Genomic DNA, 13,914 nt, shown 5'->3' with positions numbered 1-13,914 from the left:
GTTCCCTGAGGGTGACGGTTGGGTCTTAAGGACTCTGGATCCCTACCATATCCTGGAACATGACAGGTATTCAATTAAATGTGAGGGAAAGGAAAGAAGGATTGATTAGGCTGGAAAGATTATGCTAATGCTACAATACTGAAGGTTCTAGAAAAATAAGGAACCAGAAATCAAAGCCAGAGGTGCTTTCTATTTTTATAATTTTTTTTTTAAGACGTGGTCTTGCTATGTTGCCCAGGCTGGTCTCAAACTCCTAGCCTCAAGTGATCCTCCAACCTTTGCCTCCCAAAGTGTTTGGATTACAGGGGTGAGCCACCGTGCCCAGCCTGAATTATTTACTTAATGCAGATTCTTTCAGTTCCAACGATGATGATGATGATGATAATCATTACAATATATTCTGTGTGAGAGTAGGATGAACATGACAGTCCCAGCTTTAGGGAACTAACAGGTGGCTGGGTGAGCAGATTGTCTAAGGCTCGTGTGGTAGGCAGCCCAGGTCTCCTGAATCCTAGGTGAGGCCCCTCCCAGCTAGGTGGGACAGTTTCCTTCCAGAGGAGGCTAGAGGTGCTTTCTATCCACCATTTTTTTTTTTTTTTTTTTTTGAGACAGGGTCTTGCTTTGTCATCCAGGCTGGACTGCAGTGGCACAATGATGGCTTACTGCAGCCTTGACCTCCCAGACTCAAATGATCCTTCTACCTCAGCCTCCGGAGTAGCTGTGATCACAGACACATGCCACTACACCTGGCTAACTTTTTTTATTTTTAGTAGAGACAAGGTCATGCTACGTTGCCCAGGCTGGTCTTCAACTCCTAGACTCAAGCAATCCTCTCACCTCGGCCTTCCAAAGTCCTAGGATTACAGGTGTGAACTACCAAGGCTAAGGCTCTATCCACCTCTTGATATACGCAAGACAGTGATTCTCCAAAGACTCCTCACCTTGTTTCAAGCCAAGTCAACAAAAATCCTCTCACATACTACCATGAATGTAGTTGGGAAACACTGCCCTAAGCAGTAGAAAAGGTTGGGGAGAAGGGGGCAGTGGTTTATCAACCCATCAATAACTACTTATCTGCCATTCCAGTGCTTCCACAAATTCTTAGAGATCAACAATATCCTGCATCTTATTTTTAATGTATCTCTGGGTAGGGCAATAAGGAGCAGACTAACTGGGAGTAAACATGGTGGAAGTAATTAGAAGCATGGTGGGTTTCAGGAAATGTAAGTTCCCTCTTTTCCTTACTAATCCTTCCTTCATAAGTACTTTCTATTTCCTCCAGTCTGATACTTCCTGCGTTATAATCAGTGTTTCTATAGGACTTCATAATTTTCAAAGGCTTTTGCATTTAACCTTCATCACCACCTTTATAAACAAAACATATCCTAGTAACCCATCCTTGCAGATGAAAAAGCCTAAATCTGTAGACTGAATGAAGATAGGGAAAGAGATCCTATTACAGTTACTGGTGTCAGTAATAAATAGTACAGGTAGAAGAATGCTTCCAATTTGCCATCCTTTGTAGGCTTTATTCTAGCTGTTTCATCGTGTGAGCAGAGTGCACATCATACACTTCTCAATGCTGGCAATAACACAAGTAATAATACTTATCAAATGGATGTTTAACCAAAGTTGGGAGATAACTATCAGACTTCAAGCTGCCTTCCTAGAAAGACCATAATTTAATATAGCAGTTTTCATAAGAAAGATGTCAACTGCAACACTCCCCCCAATTATCTTCTAAAATACATTATTAGAATATATTTAAGAGGACATAAATTATAAGCACAGTTAAATAATCAAGAATGAATTCACTATTTCTGAAAATGCTTTACCAGCCTGAACAACCCAGTGAGACCTCATCTCTGCAAAAAATTTTAAAAATTAGCTGAACATGGTGGCACATGCCTATAATCCCAGCACTCTGGGAGGCCGTGAAGGGAAGATTGTTTGAGTTCAGGAGATTGAGACTAGTCTGGGCAACACTGTGAAACCCCATCTCTATAAAAAAAAAAAATAAGTTAGCTGGGCGTGGTGGTGCACACTTGTGGTCCCAGCTACTCAGGAGACTGAGGTAGGAGGATTGTTTAAGCCTGGGAGGCCAAGGCTGCGGTGAGTTGTGATCGTGCCACTGTATTCCAGCCTGGGGGACAGAGGCAGACCTGGTCTCAGAAAACAAAAACAAAAAAGAACAAACACCAGAGGTATGTGTCCTGTGGTAAAGGGCAAGAATGGTAGTGGTGGACTTAGATGCAGCGGGAACATCTAAGGAAAACTGGGCTCTGCTGCAGCTCTACTCCCTACAAGTTGCAATGATCCTCAGGCAAGACACAAAGACGTGGTATAAACTGAAAATTTGTTACCATATACTTTTTTAAGACAGAGTCTCGCTCTTTCACCCAGGTTGGAGTGCAGTGGCACTATCTCAGCTCACTGCAACTGCTGCCTCCCAGGTTCAAGCAATTCTCCCACCTCAGCCTCCCCAGTAGCTGAGATTACAGGCGCGCGCTACCATGCCCAGCTAATTTTTGAATTATTTATTAATTTTTTTCTTTCTTTTTTTTTTTTTTTTTGAGACAGAGTCTTGCTCTGTTGCCTAGGCTGGAAGGGAGTGGCACAATCTCGGCTCACTGCAACCTCTGCCTCCCGAGTTCAAGTGATTCTCCTGCCTCAGCTTCCCAAGTAGCTGGGATTACAGGTGCTCACCACCATGCCTGGCTAATTTTTGTATTTTTAGTAGAGATGGGGATTTCCCCATGTTGACCAGCCTGGTCTTGAACTCCTGACCTCAGTGATCCACCCATCCCATCTCGGCCTCCCAAAGGGCTGGGATTATGAGCTACCACACCTGGCCTAATTTTTGTATTTTTAGTAGAGACTGGCTTTCACTATGTTGGCCAGGCTGGCCTTGAACTCCTGACCTCAAGAGATCCACCTGCTTTGTCCTCCCAAAGTGCTGGGATTACATGCCCGAGCCACCGCATCCAGCTTGTTACCATATACTTTTATAGTACAGTACTTCACGTTGATTAAAGGACTCTCATACTAACTGTGTCATTTAACATACACAGCAGCCAAGCAAAGGAGACAGGACAAACAGGAGGGTCCCGTTTCCAAGGCTGAGTGCAGTAATGGAAAAAATAAGAGTTTTTATGAATAAGACAATCTGAGTTCAAATCCCAGGCATCTTCTTCAACTTTTCAGAGCCTCAGTTCCATCCTAAGTAAAGTGTAGACACAGTGCGTACACAGTCTTTTAGAATGAGTCAAGGATCGAGTACTGCATGTATACAGTACTCAATGTTTCCTTCCATCATTCCACAGGAGGAAGGGCTACAAGTTCACACACCTACTCTGACTTTAAAGCTCCAAGTAGATTATCTTTCAACTCCCATGCTCAACCTCTCCGTCCGTGCTCAGATTCAAGAATGTAACTCAGCATCTCTTTAAAAGGTATTTAAAAGATTAGTCACTGAGATACTCTACTAAGTTTTTTGTTCAGGTAGATTTGTGAAATGTCACTCTCTTGAAATCTCACAAAGTGTGTATGTGTGTATATATGTATGATACTGAAGGTTCTGAGAAGTCATGCAATAAAGAAATCTATTTGCATTCATTCTGACTAGCATTTCCCAAAAGTGCATTTAATGGAATCCTTTATTACATAATTACCATAATTACCAAACATCCACATAGACCTTTCTTTTAAACATACTTTTAGGAACAATGGTTTTGATAAATGCATGTCTAACAAATCATAATAATAGATTAGATTATAATAGATCAACAATATTAATAACTAACAATAGATAGTATTATAGGACAGGGCATAAGAAATTATCCTTTAAATGAGATCCCTGAATCATTCTTTTGCAGCCTGCATTGAATTTGCACATTGCCTAGCGTCAAACTCAGAAAAATTTATTCAGGCAACTAAGACATTTTTATTTTCGGATTTCAGAATAAGTCTGCCACAGACACAAAGATTCCAAGAAGTGGCTCATAATGTCATCTAGCAGAAGACACACTTGGGGGAAAAGGTGGGGGAGGGGTATTATGTTTTGATGCAAAATTGATTTTGTATGAGGTTTCTTATTCCCTAAATCTTTGGTCTCCTGATGACAGTAGAAAGCAAGAGAGAGTCAGAATGGAACGAGTGAGCTGTTAACTATAAATAACAAAAATGAGGACTCCTTTTTTCTCTGAAAACCAAGAAAGCAGTTACTCTGTCACAATCCAAAAAAAGGAAATTAATCAATCATCAGTATTTGTCCTGGAATTTTCCGCAAAGGTCTCTGGTGTGATTAAAAACGTGGAGAAGGTCAGGCGCGGTGGCTCCCGCCTGTAATCCCAGCACTCTTGGGAGGCCGATGAGGCCGGATCACCTGAAGTCAGACCAGCCTGGCCAACATAGCAAAACTGTGTCTCTACTAAAAATACAAAAATTAGCCGGGCGTGGTGGTGCACATCTGTAATCTCAGCTACTCAGAAGGCTGAGGCACCAGAATCGCTTGAGGCAGGAGGCGGAGGAACAACACTGTACTCGCTTGAACCCGGGAGGCGGAGGTGCACCATTGTACTCCAGCCTGGGAGACAGAACAAGACTCTGTCTCAAACAAAACAAAACAAAAAAACAAAACAAAATGTGGGGAAGAGGCCGGGCGCCATGGTTCATGCCTGTAATCCCAGCACTTTGGGAGACTCAGGTGGGTGGATCGCTTGAGGTCAGGAGTTCGAGACCAGCCTGGTGAAACCATCTTTCTACTAAAAATACAAAAATTAGCTGGATGTGGTGGCACATGTCTGTAATCCCAGCTACTGGAGAGGCTGGGACAGAAGAATCGCTTGAAGCTGGGAGGCAGAGGTTGCAGGGAGCTGAGCTCATGCCACTGCACTCCAGTCTGGGTGACAGAGCGAGACTCCGCCTCAAAACAAAAATGAAAACCGTGGAGAAAATGCTAAACTCGATTTCTTCTGAACCTATGCTAAGATGTCAAGGTACTGTGATTCTTCTAAAAGAATTTTAAGTGGTTGTTATGTTTGGTGTCCTAAAAGCATACATGGATTTTATATTATAACCTACATCAAGAAACTCATTCAGGCCAGGCGCCTTAGCTCATGCCTGTAATCCTGGCACTTTGGGAGGCCAAGAATTCCAGACTAGCCTGGGCAACATGGCAAAACCCCGTCTCTACAAAAAATACAAAATTAGCCAGGCATGGTGGCTCTCCCTTCCGTCCCAACTACTTCAGCGGCTGGGGCAGGAGGATGCCCTAAGCCCAGCGAGGTCCAGGCTGCAGTTAGCTGTGACTGCACCACTGCACTCCACTCCACTCCAGCCTGGGCAACAGAGTGAGACTGTCTCAAAGAAAAAAAAAAAAGCCTCATTCACAGGTAATTTTTTTTAAATGGAAACTAAAATAGAATTTAAAACCCAAGCTGCTCGGTTTCTTGGAAAATGGATTTTTCCTACTTTGTAATATACTTTGTATATCTCGACTATGATTGTGTATGCAAGCACCTCTAAGAAGAAGTACTTGTATCTACAATGAATTCTTTTTTTTTTTTTTTTCTTTTTTTTGACACGTAGTCTCGCTCTGTCGCCCACGCTGGAGTGCAGTGGCTCTAACTCGGCTCACTGCAAGCTCTGCCTCCCGGGTTCACCCATTCTCCTGCCTCAGCCTCCCGAGTAGCTGGGACTACAGGCGTCCACCACCACGCCCGGCTAATTTTTTGTATTTTTAGTAGAGACTGAGTTTCACCGTGTTAGCCAGGATGGTCTCGATATCCTGACCTCGTGATCCGCTCGCCTCAGTCTTCCAAAGTGCTGGGATTACAGCACTTTGAGCCACCGCACCCGGCCTGCAATGAATTCTTAAACCTCAGGGAGCCAAATAAAAAGACAAGGCCTGAGGAATTCTTTCAAAAATTAAAGTAACATTTCATATTTACTTATTCTAACAGACAAAGAATAAAGAAGGAATCCGCTAAGTTGTAAGCTGAGGTGCAGACAAGTGCTGGTTCACAATGACATCCTAGAAGGAACGCTCTGGATAAGAGCTTCAAGCTTCTACGGTTTTCTGAGGAAAGTGAACGGAATCTAAACGTGTCCTATCGCTCAAAAAAATCTGTGGACCACAGAGCCTAACAGAGTAAAATAATACAGCGTGCAGTTTGGCCACTAACAGCAAGAGTGGGAAGAGGCAAAGAAGAACCTTGATTGCCCGACACCAGGGCCACCTGAAGACTCCTCTTGACACTTCAGTCTTTCCATTTTGAGATTAGAAGCTTCAAGGACCATTAAATCGCTGCCGCTGCCACACCAGGCCCGACGGAGCAGAAAGGCTGCGCTCACCGGCGGAAGCGACCGGGTGCACACCTGCCGGGTCGGGAGGCCCGCACGGTCACACCCCGCCCCGGCTTACCTGCCCTTCGGCGATTTTTAGCTTCAACTTCCATCCCTTCCCACCCATCTGGATCCAACCAAGCCCAAGAGCGGGGGAGGGAGAAGCTAGTGCCGCGAGGAAAAGCATCCCCGCCACCCGCCGCAGGCTTTCTCTCCTCCCTCCCCATTCCACAGAAGAGGCAAAGCCACACCGCCTCTCCTAACCCTCGTCTCTAATGCAAGGCCTGCAATACTTAGAAAAAAATAATAACTGTTTTTAAGGAGAAGTAACATCCCCGCTCCCTTCCGCCCCTCACCTTCACGAAAGCAATCGGGGTTGTGGTACCTTCGATATCTAACAGGATCACGGTGACTTCGGCGGGGACCGAAAGCACGACCATTTCCCTACCGGATGCTACGGGACTCGGCCTGCAGTCGGGGAGGGTGGAGGGCGGCGCCGGCTGCGGCTGCTGCCCCCGGTACCGTGCTGGGCTTCCGACGGCCCCGCGCGATCTTGGAGCCAGCGACCAAGTGCAGCCCGCCGCGCGTAGGGAAGAGAACACCTCTGCACACCTGGCACTGGAAAAGGCGGCCGCCCAGGAGCCCCTGAACTCGTGAGCAGGACGGGGCAGGAGCCCGAGACCACGTGGGCAGGAAAAGGGGCGGGCCGTGCTGGGTTCGGCGGGGCGGGGTGCGAAAGCCCAGCGCCAATTGGTCGCCGTCGGGCCTCGAACGCGATCCGTCAAAATGGGCCTCGCGTGGGCGGGAACAAAGAAGCGAACGCGGGAGCAGGATGCGCGAGAGTGCGCCCTCCGCAGACAGGTTGAGCGAGCGGGAGAGGCCCGGGGCACGTGCAGAAGGGAGCCCCGCGAGTGGCGCGCCGGGGATGTGAGTGCCCCTTGCCCTCTACTGCATCCAGCCCCCTCCCCGCCCACCGCCTCCGTCTTTGCACAGATACAGTCATCTGGCCAGCCTCCGCCCCTCCTCCCGGCCTGAGCCTGCCAGAGAGGCCGCGCGGGGCTCGGGCTTCGGCCGATCAGCCAGGAGGCCTCGCTGCGCCCCCTCGGCCCGCGCGCCCGTGGCCACAGCGGAAGGGACGCCCGCGCTGCGCTGTCCGGAGGGGCCGTCGCGCGCCCGCTTCCTGTTCGGCTGGTTCCTGTCAGCTCGAGGACAAAACACGCGTGCGCGCGGCGGGCAAGCGCGCTCGCCGCCTCAGTCGCCAGCGCCGGGCGCAGTCCGCCTTTTTCCGGAGTAGCCCGGCCGCGGTGCTAGTCGGTAGCAGCGGCCGCCGCAGCGGCTCCGCACTGGCGAACCGAGGGCAGAAAAAGGCGGGGTTCACGGCTCTTTGGTAGGAGTGGGCTGGACCGGACGCCAGAGACAAAGGCTCCCAAGGCAAGAGGGACTGTGGCCTTGCGTCGGCTCTGTTCGGGACTGCTGACCCCAGGACTTTACGCCCCTTCGTTTTTCTCTTCTGATTCTTCTCTTCTCCCAAGCCCGCGTCCCCTCACGCGTGGCCTCTCTCCTTGCCGGGAGGGCCGCGATGGAGGTCCCGCCCCGGCTTTCCCATGTGCCGCCGCCATTGTTCCCCTCCGCTCCCGCTACTTTAGCCTCCCGCAGCCTCTCCCATTGGCGGCCGCGGGCGCCGCGGCAGCTAGCCCCGCTCCTCCCTTCACTCGCTCCCAGCTCCGCCCGGCAGGGGGCGCGCCGGGCCCAGCGCCACGTCACCGCCCAGCAGCCCTCCCGATTGGCGGGCGGGGCGACTATAAAGGGAGGGCGCAGGCGGCGCCCGGATCTCTTCCGCCGCCATTTTAAATCCAGCTCCATACAACGCTCCGCCGCCGCTGCTGCCGCGACCCGGACTGCGCGCCAGCACCCCCCTGCCAACAGCTCCGCCACTATGGAGGATATGAACGAGTACAGCAACATAGAAGAATTCGCAGAGGGATCCAAGATAAACGCGAGCAAGAATCAGCAGGATGACGGGTACCGCACGCTTCTTCCCCCGCTCCCCCTCCCCCAGCGCGCCGCACGCGCCCTTCGTCCCTCGTGAGACGCGCGCTGCCCCCATTCTTTCTCAGAGTCGATTCCCCGCGTGCCCTCTGGGCCCCACTAGCTTGGAGGGAAGAGGAAAGTAAGAGATCGAGGGGGTGACTGGAGAGACCCGGGAAGAGTGGGGGAAGGGCGGAGGGGTTGGAGGAGGAGGGCGGCGGCGTCTCTGTCCCGAGCGCGCAGGCGCCGCGTGGGACCCGGGGGGGAGGGGCCGGCCTCCCAGCGCCGCTCGCTGCAGCTGCCGACGCCTCTTCATTGTGTCTCTGTTACCACTCGGCGCGGTTTTCCTGGGAAGAGTTTTAGAGGACTCTGAGTTCGGGCACAAGCAGGCGACTGGTACCCAGATTCACAAAACGTATTATGATTGATGAGTTCTCTGGGTGGAACGTTGGCTTGACAGCTGAGGACGAGGATGGACCTAAGATAAGATGTGAGGGATTCATCTAGGAAGTTGGGCCTTGTAGCTGAAGCAATCTGGGCAGAACCTTTACTATATTTTATTGGTCTCCTTTGAGTTTTGCTTTATGTAGTGCGGAGAGCGAGCTGTCCGCTGGTTTGAGTAACTTTGTTGGGATATTGGGATTTTTGTGTGACATAGATTAAATGTAAACATGGATTAAATTGCTTACACTTAGGGGATAAATGTTCCTGTTTTTATTCTACGATTTAATTCCAGAACTGAAGGATCATTTGAGTTACTGTTAATTTTTTAAAAAACCTTTTATTTCTAGTAAAATGTTTATTGGAGGCTTGAGCTGGGATACAAGCAAAAAAGATCTGACAGAGTATTTGTCTCGATTTGGGGAAGTTGTAGACTGCACAATTAAAACAGATCCAGTCACTGGGAGATCAAGAGGATTTGGATTTGTGCTTTTCAAAGATGCTGCTAGTGTTGATAAGGTAGGAACTGTGTTTTGCATTGTGCTGCTTTTGTAGTGTTTTGCACATTTTTCTGGGGGTTATATGCTGCTGTCAGATTAAATAAATCTGTCTTGTAGGTTTTGGAACTGAAAGAACACAAACTGGATGGCAAATTGATAGATCCCAAAAGGGCCAAAGCTTTAAAAGGGAAAGAACCCCCCAAAAAGGTTTTTGTGGGTGGATTGAGCCCGGATACTTCTGAAGAACAAATTAAAGAATATTTTGGAGCCTTTGGAGAGGTGTGTGATTATGTTTACACATGTTAAGCTTGATGTGTTTATAAAATGTTTAATCCTGGTCCGATTTATACAGGGCAGATTCATGTTTCGTATGAGGGTAGGATTAAATGACTGCTCAAGTCGCTTCCAGGGACTGTACCTTGATTTGATTGCTGCTCTGATGGAAACCCAACTATCTTAATTTAGCCAAAACATGGGCACTTAAATGTGGTCGGTGTTTGGACTTGTTAGTTAGTGGCATCTTTGGGGTACAAAATAATATTAAAGGATGTTTTACTTTTCTCTCAATGCTTCAAATATACAACAAATCACTGAAGGCTGATGTTGATCATAAAGCAGTGATGTCTGTATAGAAGTCACCTGATAAGAATAACATGTTTAAGTTGAAGCCTGAAAAGTACCTGTGGCATTCTGACACTCTGGTAGCATTTTACAATTATGGGATGACCTTGAGTGTGCATCTCGATTTCAGATTGAAAATATTGAACTTCCCATGGATACAAAAACAAATGAGAGAAGAGGATTTTGTTTTATCACATACACCGATGAAGAGCCAGTAAAAAAATTGTTAGAAAGCAGATACCATCAAATTGGTTCTGGGAAGGTAAAGCCATTTACGTACTTTAAATGAAAATTTTAAGGATTTCTTTTTTCTTTTTTATTTTTTTATCTTTTAGTTTTTGAAATTTCTCAATGTGTTTGAGAAAAATAAAATGATTAAATTTTAGAACTTGAGTAAAAATTCTGTTTTCGTGTTTTTTAATTTGTTTATAGTGTGAAATCAAAGTTGCACAACCCAAAGAGGTATATAGGCAGCAGCAGCAACAACAAAAAGGTGGAAGAGGTGCTGCGGCTGGTGGCCGAGGTGGTACGAGGGGTCGTGGCCGAGGTGAGACTTAATTCTTGGAATATGACTCCATGGTTTAAGCTGTATACTGCTAAATATGAGTAGTCCTGTACGAAACTAAAACTTTAAACTTAAAACAATTCCAGCGGGAGGAAAATGTTCAGCTTAGTGGGGGTTGTGTGTGGTGGTTTTTGTTGTGAGCTCACTGGTTTCAAAAAACTGTTAAAAGTATGGCCACTTTGACAATTAGTGTCATCACTGACAGGAAAAGTGTACCATTACATGATGCGCCATGGCGTGATAGGTTTTCTTGGGCAGGAGTCCTTGTTTTAAACAGAACAGTATACCTGTCTTCAGCTTTAATGGAAAATTGAATGATTTTCCATTAAATTTAGGAAGTTTGATACTGGCACAATTGGACTTTCTGCCCCCCTTTTTTAATAACAGCTGGAAGAATAGTTTTTCAAGCAGATAGCGCTATATATGTCCATTCTGCCCTTTAAGATTTGCAGAGTGAGAGACAAGAACGCATCATTTTATGTTAGAATTGGGGGTCAGAAGTTGTTTCCTAACAATCATTGTGCATTGTTTCAGGTCAGGGCCAAAACTGGAACCAAGGATTTAATAACTATTATGATCAAGGATATGGAAATTACAATAGTGCCTATGGTGGTGATCAAAACTATAGTGGCTATGGCGGATATGATTATACTGGGTATAACTATGGGAACTATGGATATGGACAGGGATATGCAGACTACAGTGGTAAGAATATTTAACTTAATTTTATAAACCAGTGGTATTAAAATTCATTGTTAACATACAATCCTGTTCTGAAATTGTGTGTACGGGCTTTCTGTTTGGAGTTAAGTGTTTGAGGCATGTTACAATCATAGGGTGATTATACTAACATAGTCTGGTGGTTATAAATGAACTAGGATGTATGATTTACGACTAGCTTATAATGGGTATTAAAATATCTTAATATTTTAATACTTTTTATTTAGCATGCAAAGATTTGTAGATTTAATCATTTCTCAGTGTGTTTGTAAAGAAACAGTTTTGTAGAAAACTATCTTAATGAAATTTCTGTGTTTTCAAAATAGGTCAACAGAGCACTTATGGCAAGGCATCTCGAGGGGGTGGCAATCACCAAAACAATTACCAGCCATACTAAAGGAGAACATTGGAGAAAACAGGTGTGTATAAGAGTACAGGAAAACAGTAGAAATGTCTAATTTAATTTAAAGATCAATAGACAAACGTAAAAACAAAATACTATGTAGCTTGTTCTTACTAAATTGTTGATTTTTTTTAATTGCTTTATGAGCCTGTTTTGCCTAAAGTGTCTATAGATCTTTAACTTTAAAGTCTTATCTCACTTTCTTTAGTATTGCAGAAAAACTTAAGAGTTTTTCTGTTTGCTTTTGTGTACCAGGTGGTCTAGAGGAATAATTAAACATTTTAGAACTATTAACAGGTAAAGTACTGAAATGGGTACAACTTAAGGAAAACAAGAATGTTGTCTTCTAACTCTGACATTATACCTTGTTTGTACCCGCCAGCGGGAACTTCATTGCAGGCCGTGTGTCACCCTGACCACGTCTATCTCTGGGGGTCGCACGTTGCGGGCAGAGCGCAAGGCATACACCAGAAAACGCTGTCCTGTGGTATGGTCTCTTCCAACTTCATGTACCAGCGTAAAGATTAAAGTGGAAAACTTCAGACTTTGGCTTCTTTTTTAATCTTTTTGGAGATTAAGTGTCTAAACTTAACTTAAATGGTTTTTTACAGGAGTTAAAATACATAAATGCCTTTTTACAGCTTAATCATTTTGGTCTTCTGTTTAGTGTTGTATTTCAATTGTGGAGCCTCATTTTAAGTGTTCATTCTTTTAAGATTTAATGCTTGCTTTTTCTTTTTATAGCTAATAGTGAAATCTACAAACCAAAACAAGAACTTTTAAATCTGGGATATAAATTAAAGATCATATGCACAATTCAATTTATGTTCTTGTAATAAGCTTATTAGAAATTGGTGTTTGTGATAGCATTTTACTTGGGTTACTAGAGATGCTTCTAGTAGACCTTAATCTAGCATAGTTGAACCTGTGAATATGGGAAGATTGTATTCCCAGATTCTTTCCTGAATAGATTTGAATTTATTATTATTTGGGAACTCCAGGGTGAGTTTATTGACTACCCAAACTGTATTTTGCCAATAAATATGCATATGATCTTTAATTATTGAAGAAAAGAATAAAGTGAGGACTTAAAACAGTTCATGAAAGTGGACCTTTAAAAGCTTGTCAGAGTTGCACAAATCTAATTGGTATTTTGTTTTTGTTTTTAGGAGGAGATGTTAAAGTAACCCATCTTGCAGGACGACATTGAAGATTGGTCTTCTGTTGATCTAAGATGATTATTTTGTAAAAGACTTTCTAGTGTACAAGACACGATTGTGTCCAACTGTATATAGCTGCCAATTAGTTTTCTTTGTTTTTACTTTGTCCTTTGCTATCTGTGTTATGACTCAATGTGGATTTGTTTATACACATTTTATTTGTATCATTTCATGTTAAACTTCAAATAAATGCTTCCTTATGTGATTGCTTTTTTGCGTCAGGTACTACATAGCTCTGTAAAAATGTAATTTAAAATAAGCAATAATTAAGGCACAGTTGATTTTGTAGAGAGTATTGGTTCATACGGAGAAACTGTGGTCCTTTATAAATAGCCAGCCAGCATCACCCTCTTCCCCAATTTGTAGGTGTATTCTATGCTCTTAAGGCTTCATCTTCTCCCTGTTAAGTGAGGTTTCTACCACACCTTTGAACAATGTTCTTTCCCCTCTGGTTATCTGAAGACTGTCCTGAGAGGAAGACATAAGTGTTGTGATTAGTAGAAGCTTTCTAGTAGACCATGTTTCTTCTGGATTGTAATAAAATTGTTAGCTCCTTTTACTTTGTGCCTGTCTCTGGAAAGCCATTTTTGAATCGCTAATTACTTTGGCTTTAATCAGTGGTCACCTGGTAAAAGCTTTGTAATCATAACACAATCACTTAATTCTTGATAAAAATTCAGATGCACACAGGAGCACTGTAAAACTGGTAGGATCTATGGTTTAAGAGCATTTAAAGTAGTTATAACTCAAGGATTTTGGTAGAAAGGTATGAGTGTGGTCAAAAGTTAGATTAAAATTTGAAATAGTGGCAGAAGATTTAGTTGTGGTGTTTTCTCGCAGTCACCACAAGATTGAACAAAATGTTTTCTGTTTGGGCATTCTGAGGAAATTGTATTACAGTTAGCTATTAATGCTGTGTGAGTTTAGAAAAAGTCTTGATAGTAAATCTAGTTTTTAACAGTGCATGAACTGAGTAGTTAAACATTTCCATATTCAGACATAGGAATAGTGGAAAAGGTATCTTAGGTGTGTCAATCCAAATGTGACTTGAGTCATTACAGTGGACCCTCT

The 13,914-nt window shown here is 44.6% G+C and overlaps 2 protein-coding genes across 7 annotated transcripts in view; one reads left to right on the top strand and one right to left on the bottom strand.

The window, feature by feature from the left end:
- The window catches only part of ENOPH1 (enolase-phosphatase 1), a 35,900-nt gene extending 28,249 nt beyond the window's left edge, over window positions 1–7,651 (bottom strand). For both annotated transcript variants that reach the window (XM_050790168.1, XM_050790167.1), the window contains exon 1: window positions 6,702–7,651. In XM_050790168.1, coding sequence (XP_050646125.1) covers window positions 6,702–6,785 — 84 coding nt within the window. In that variant the 5' untranslated portion in view covers window positions 6,786–7,651. The remainder of the gene's footprint in view (window positions 1–6,701) is intronic.
- On the top strand, window positions 7,380–13,048 carry HNRNPDL (heterogeneous nuclear ribonucleoprotein D like). Of its 5 annotated transcripts, XR_007725638.1 has the most exons (9): window positions 7,380–8,367; window positions 9,165–9,333; window positions 9,432–9,593; window positions 10,066–10,197; window positions 10,368–10,482; window positions 11,035–11,205; window positions 11,547–11,639; window positions 12,006–12,110; window positions 12,793–13,048. XR_007725638.1 is itself a non-coding variant. In XM_050790160.1 (8 exons), exons 1-7 carry the CDS (start codon window positions 7,925–7,927, stop codon window positions 11,615–11,617), a joined length of 1,263 nt encoding a protein of 420 aa, XP_050646117.1. In that variant the 5' UTR covers window positions 7,380–7,924; the 3' UTR covers window positions 11,618–11,639; window positions 12,793–13,048. The 5 variants fall into 5 exon arrangements, 3 of the variants coding, with proteins under 3 accessions (XP_050646117.1, XP_050646118.1, XP_050646119.1); XR_007725639.1 differs by lacking the exon at window positions 11,035–11,205; XM_050790160.1 differs by lacking the exon at window positions 12,006–12,110.
- The last annotated feature ends 866 nt before the right edge of the window (window positions 13,049–13,914 follow it).

Source organism: Macaca thibetana, chromosome 5 (genome assembly GCF_024542745.1).
Source record: "Macaca thibetana thibetana isolate TM-01 chromosome 5, ASM2454274v1, whole genome shotgun sequence".
NCBI lineage: Eukaryota > Metazoa > Chordata > Mammalia > Primates > Cercopithecidae > Macaca > Macaca thibetana.
This window is presented reverse-complemented; position numbering and strand designations above follow the sequence as displayed.

What these genes read in the sequence shown, in the direction of transcription:
- HNRNPDL (XM_050790160.1), top strand. Translation starts at nt 7,925, where the DNA reads ATGGAGGTCCCGCCCCGGCTTTCCCATGTGCCGCCGCCATTGTTCCCC. An exon ending in AAGAATCAGCAGGATGACGG is followed by an intron (nt 8,368 to 9,164) that starts GTACCGCACGCT and finishes TTTTATTTCTAG; the next exon opens with TAAAATGTTTATTGGAGGCT. An exon ending in GGGATATGCAGACTACAGTG is followed by an intron (nt 11,206 to 11,546) that starts GTAAGAATATTT and finishes TTTTCAAAATAG; the next exon opens with GTCAACAGAGCACTTATGGC.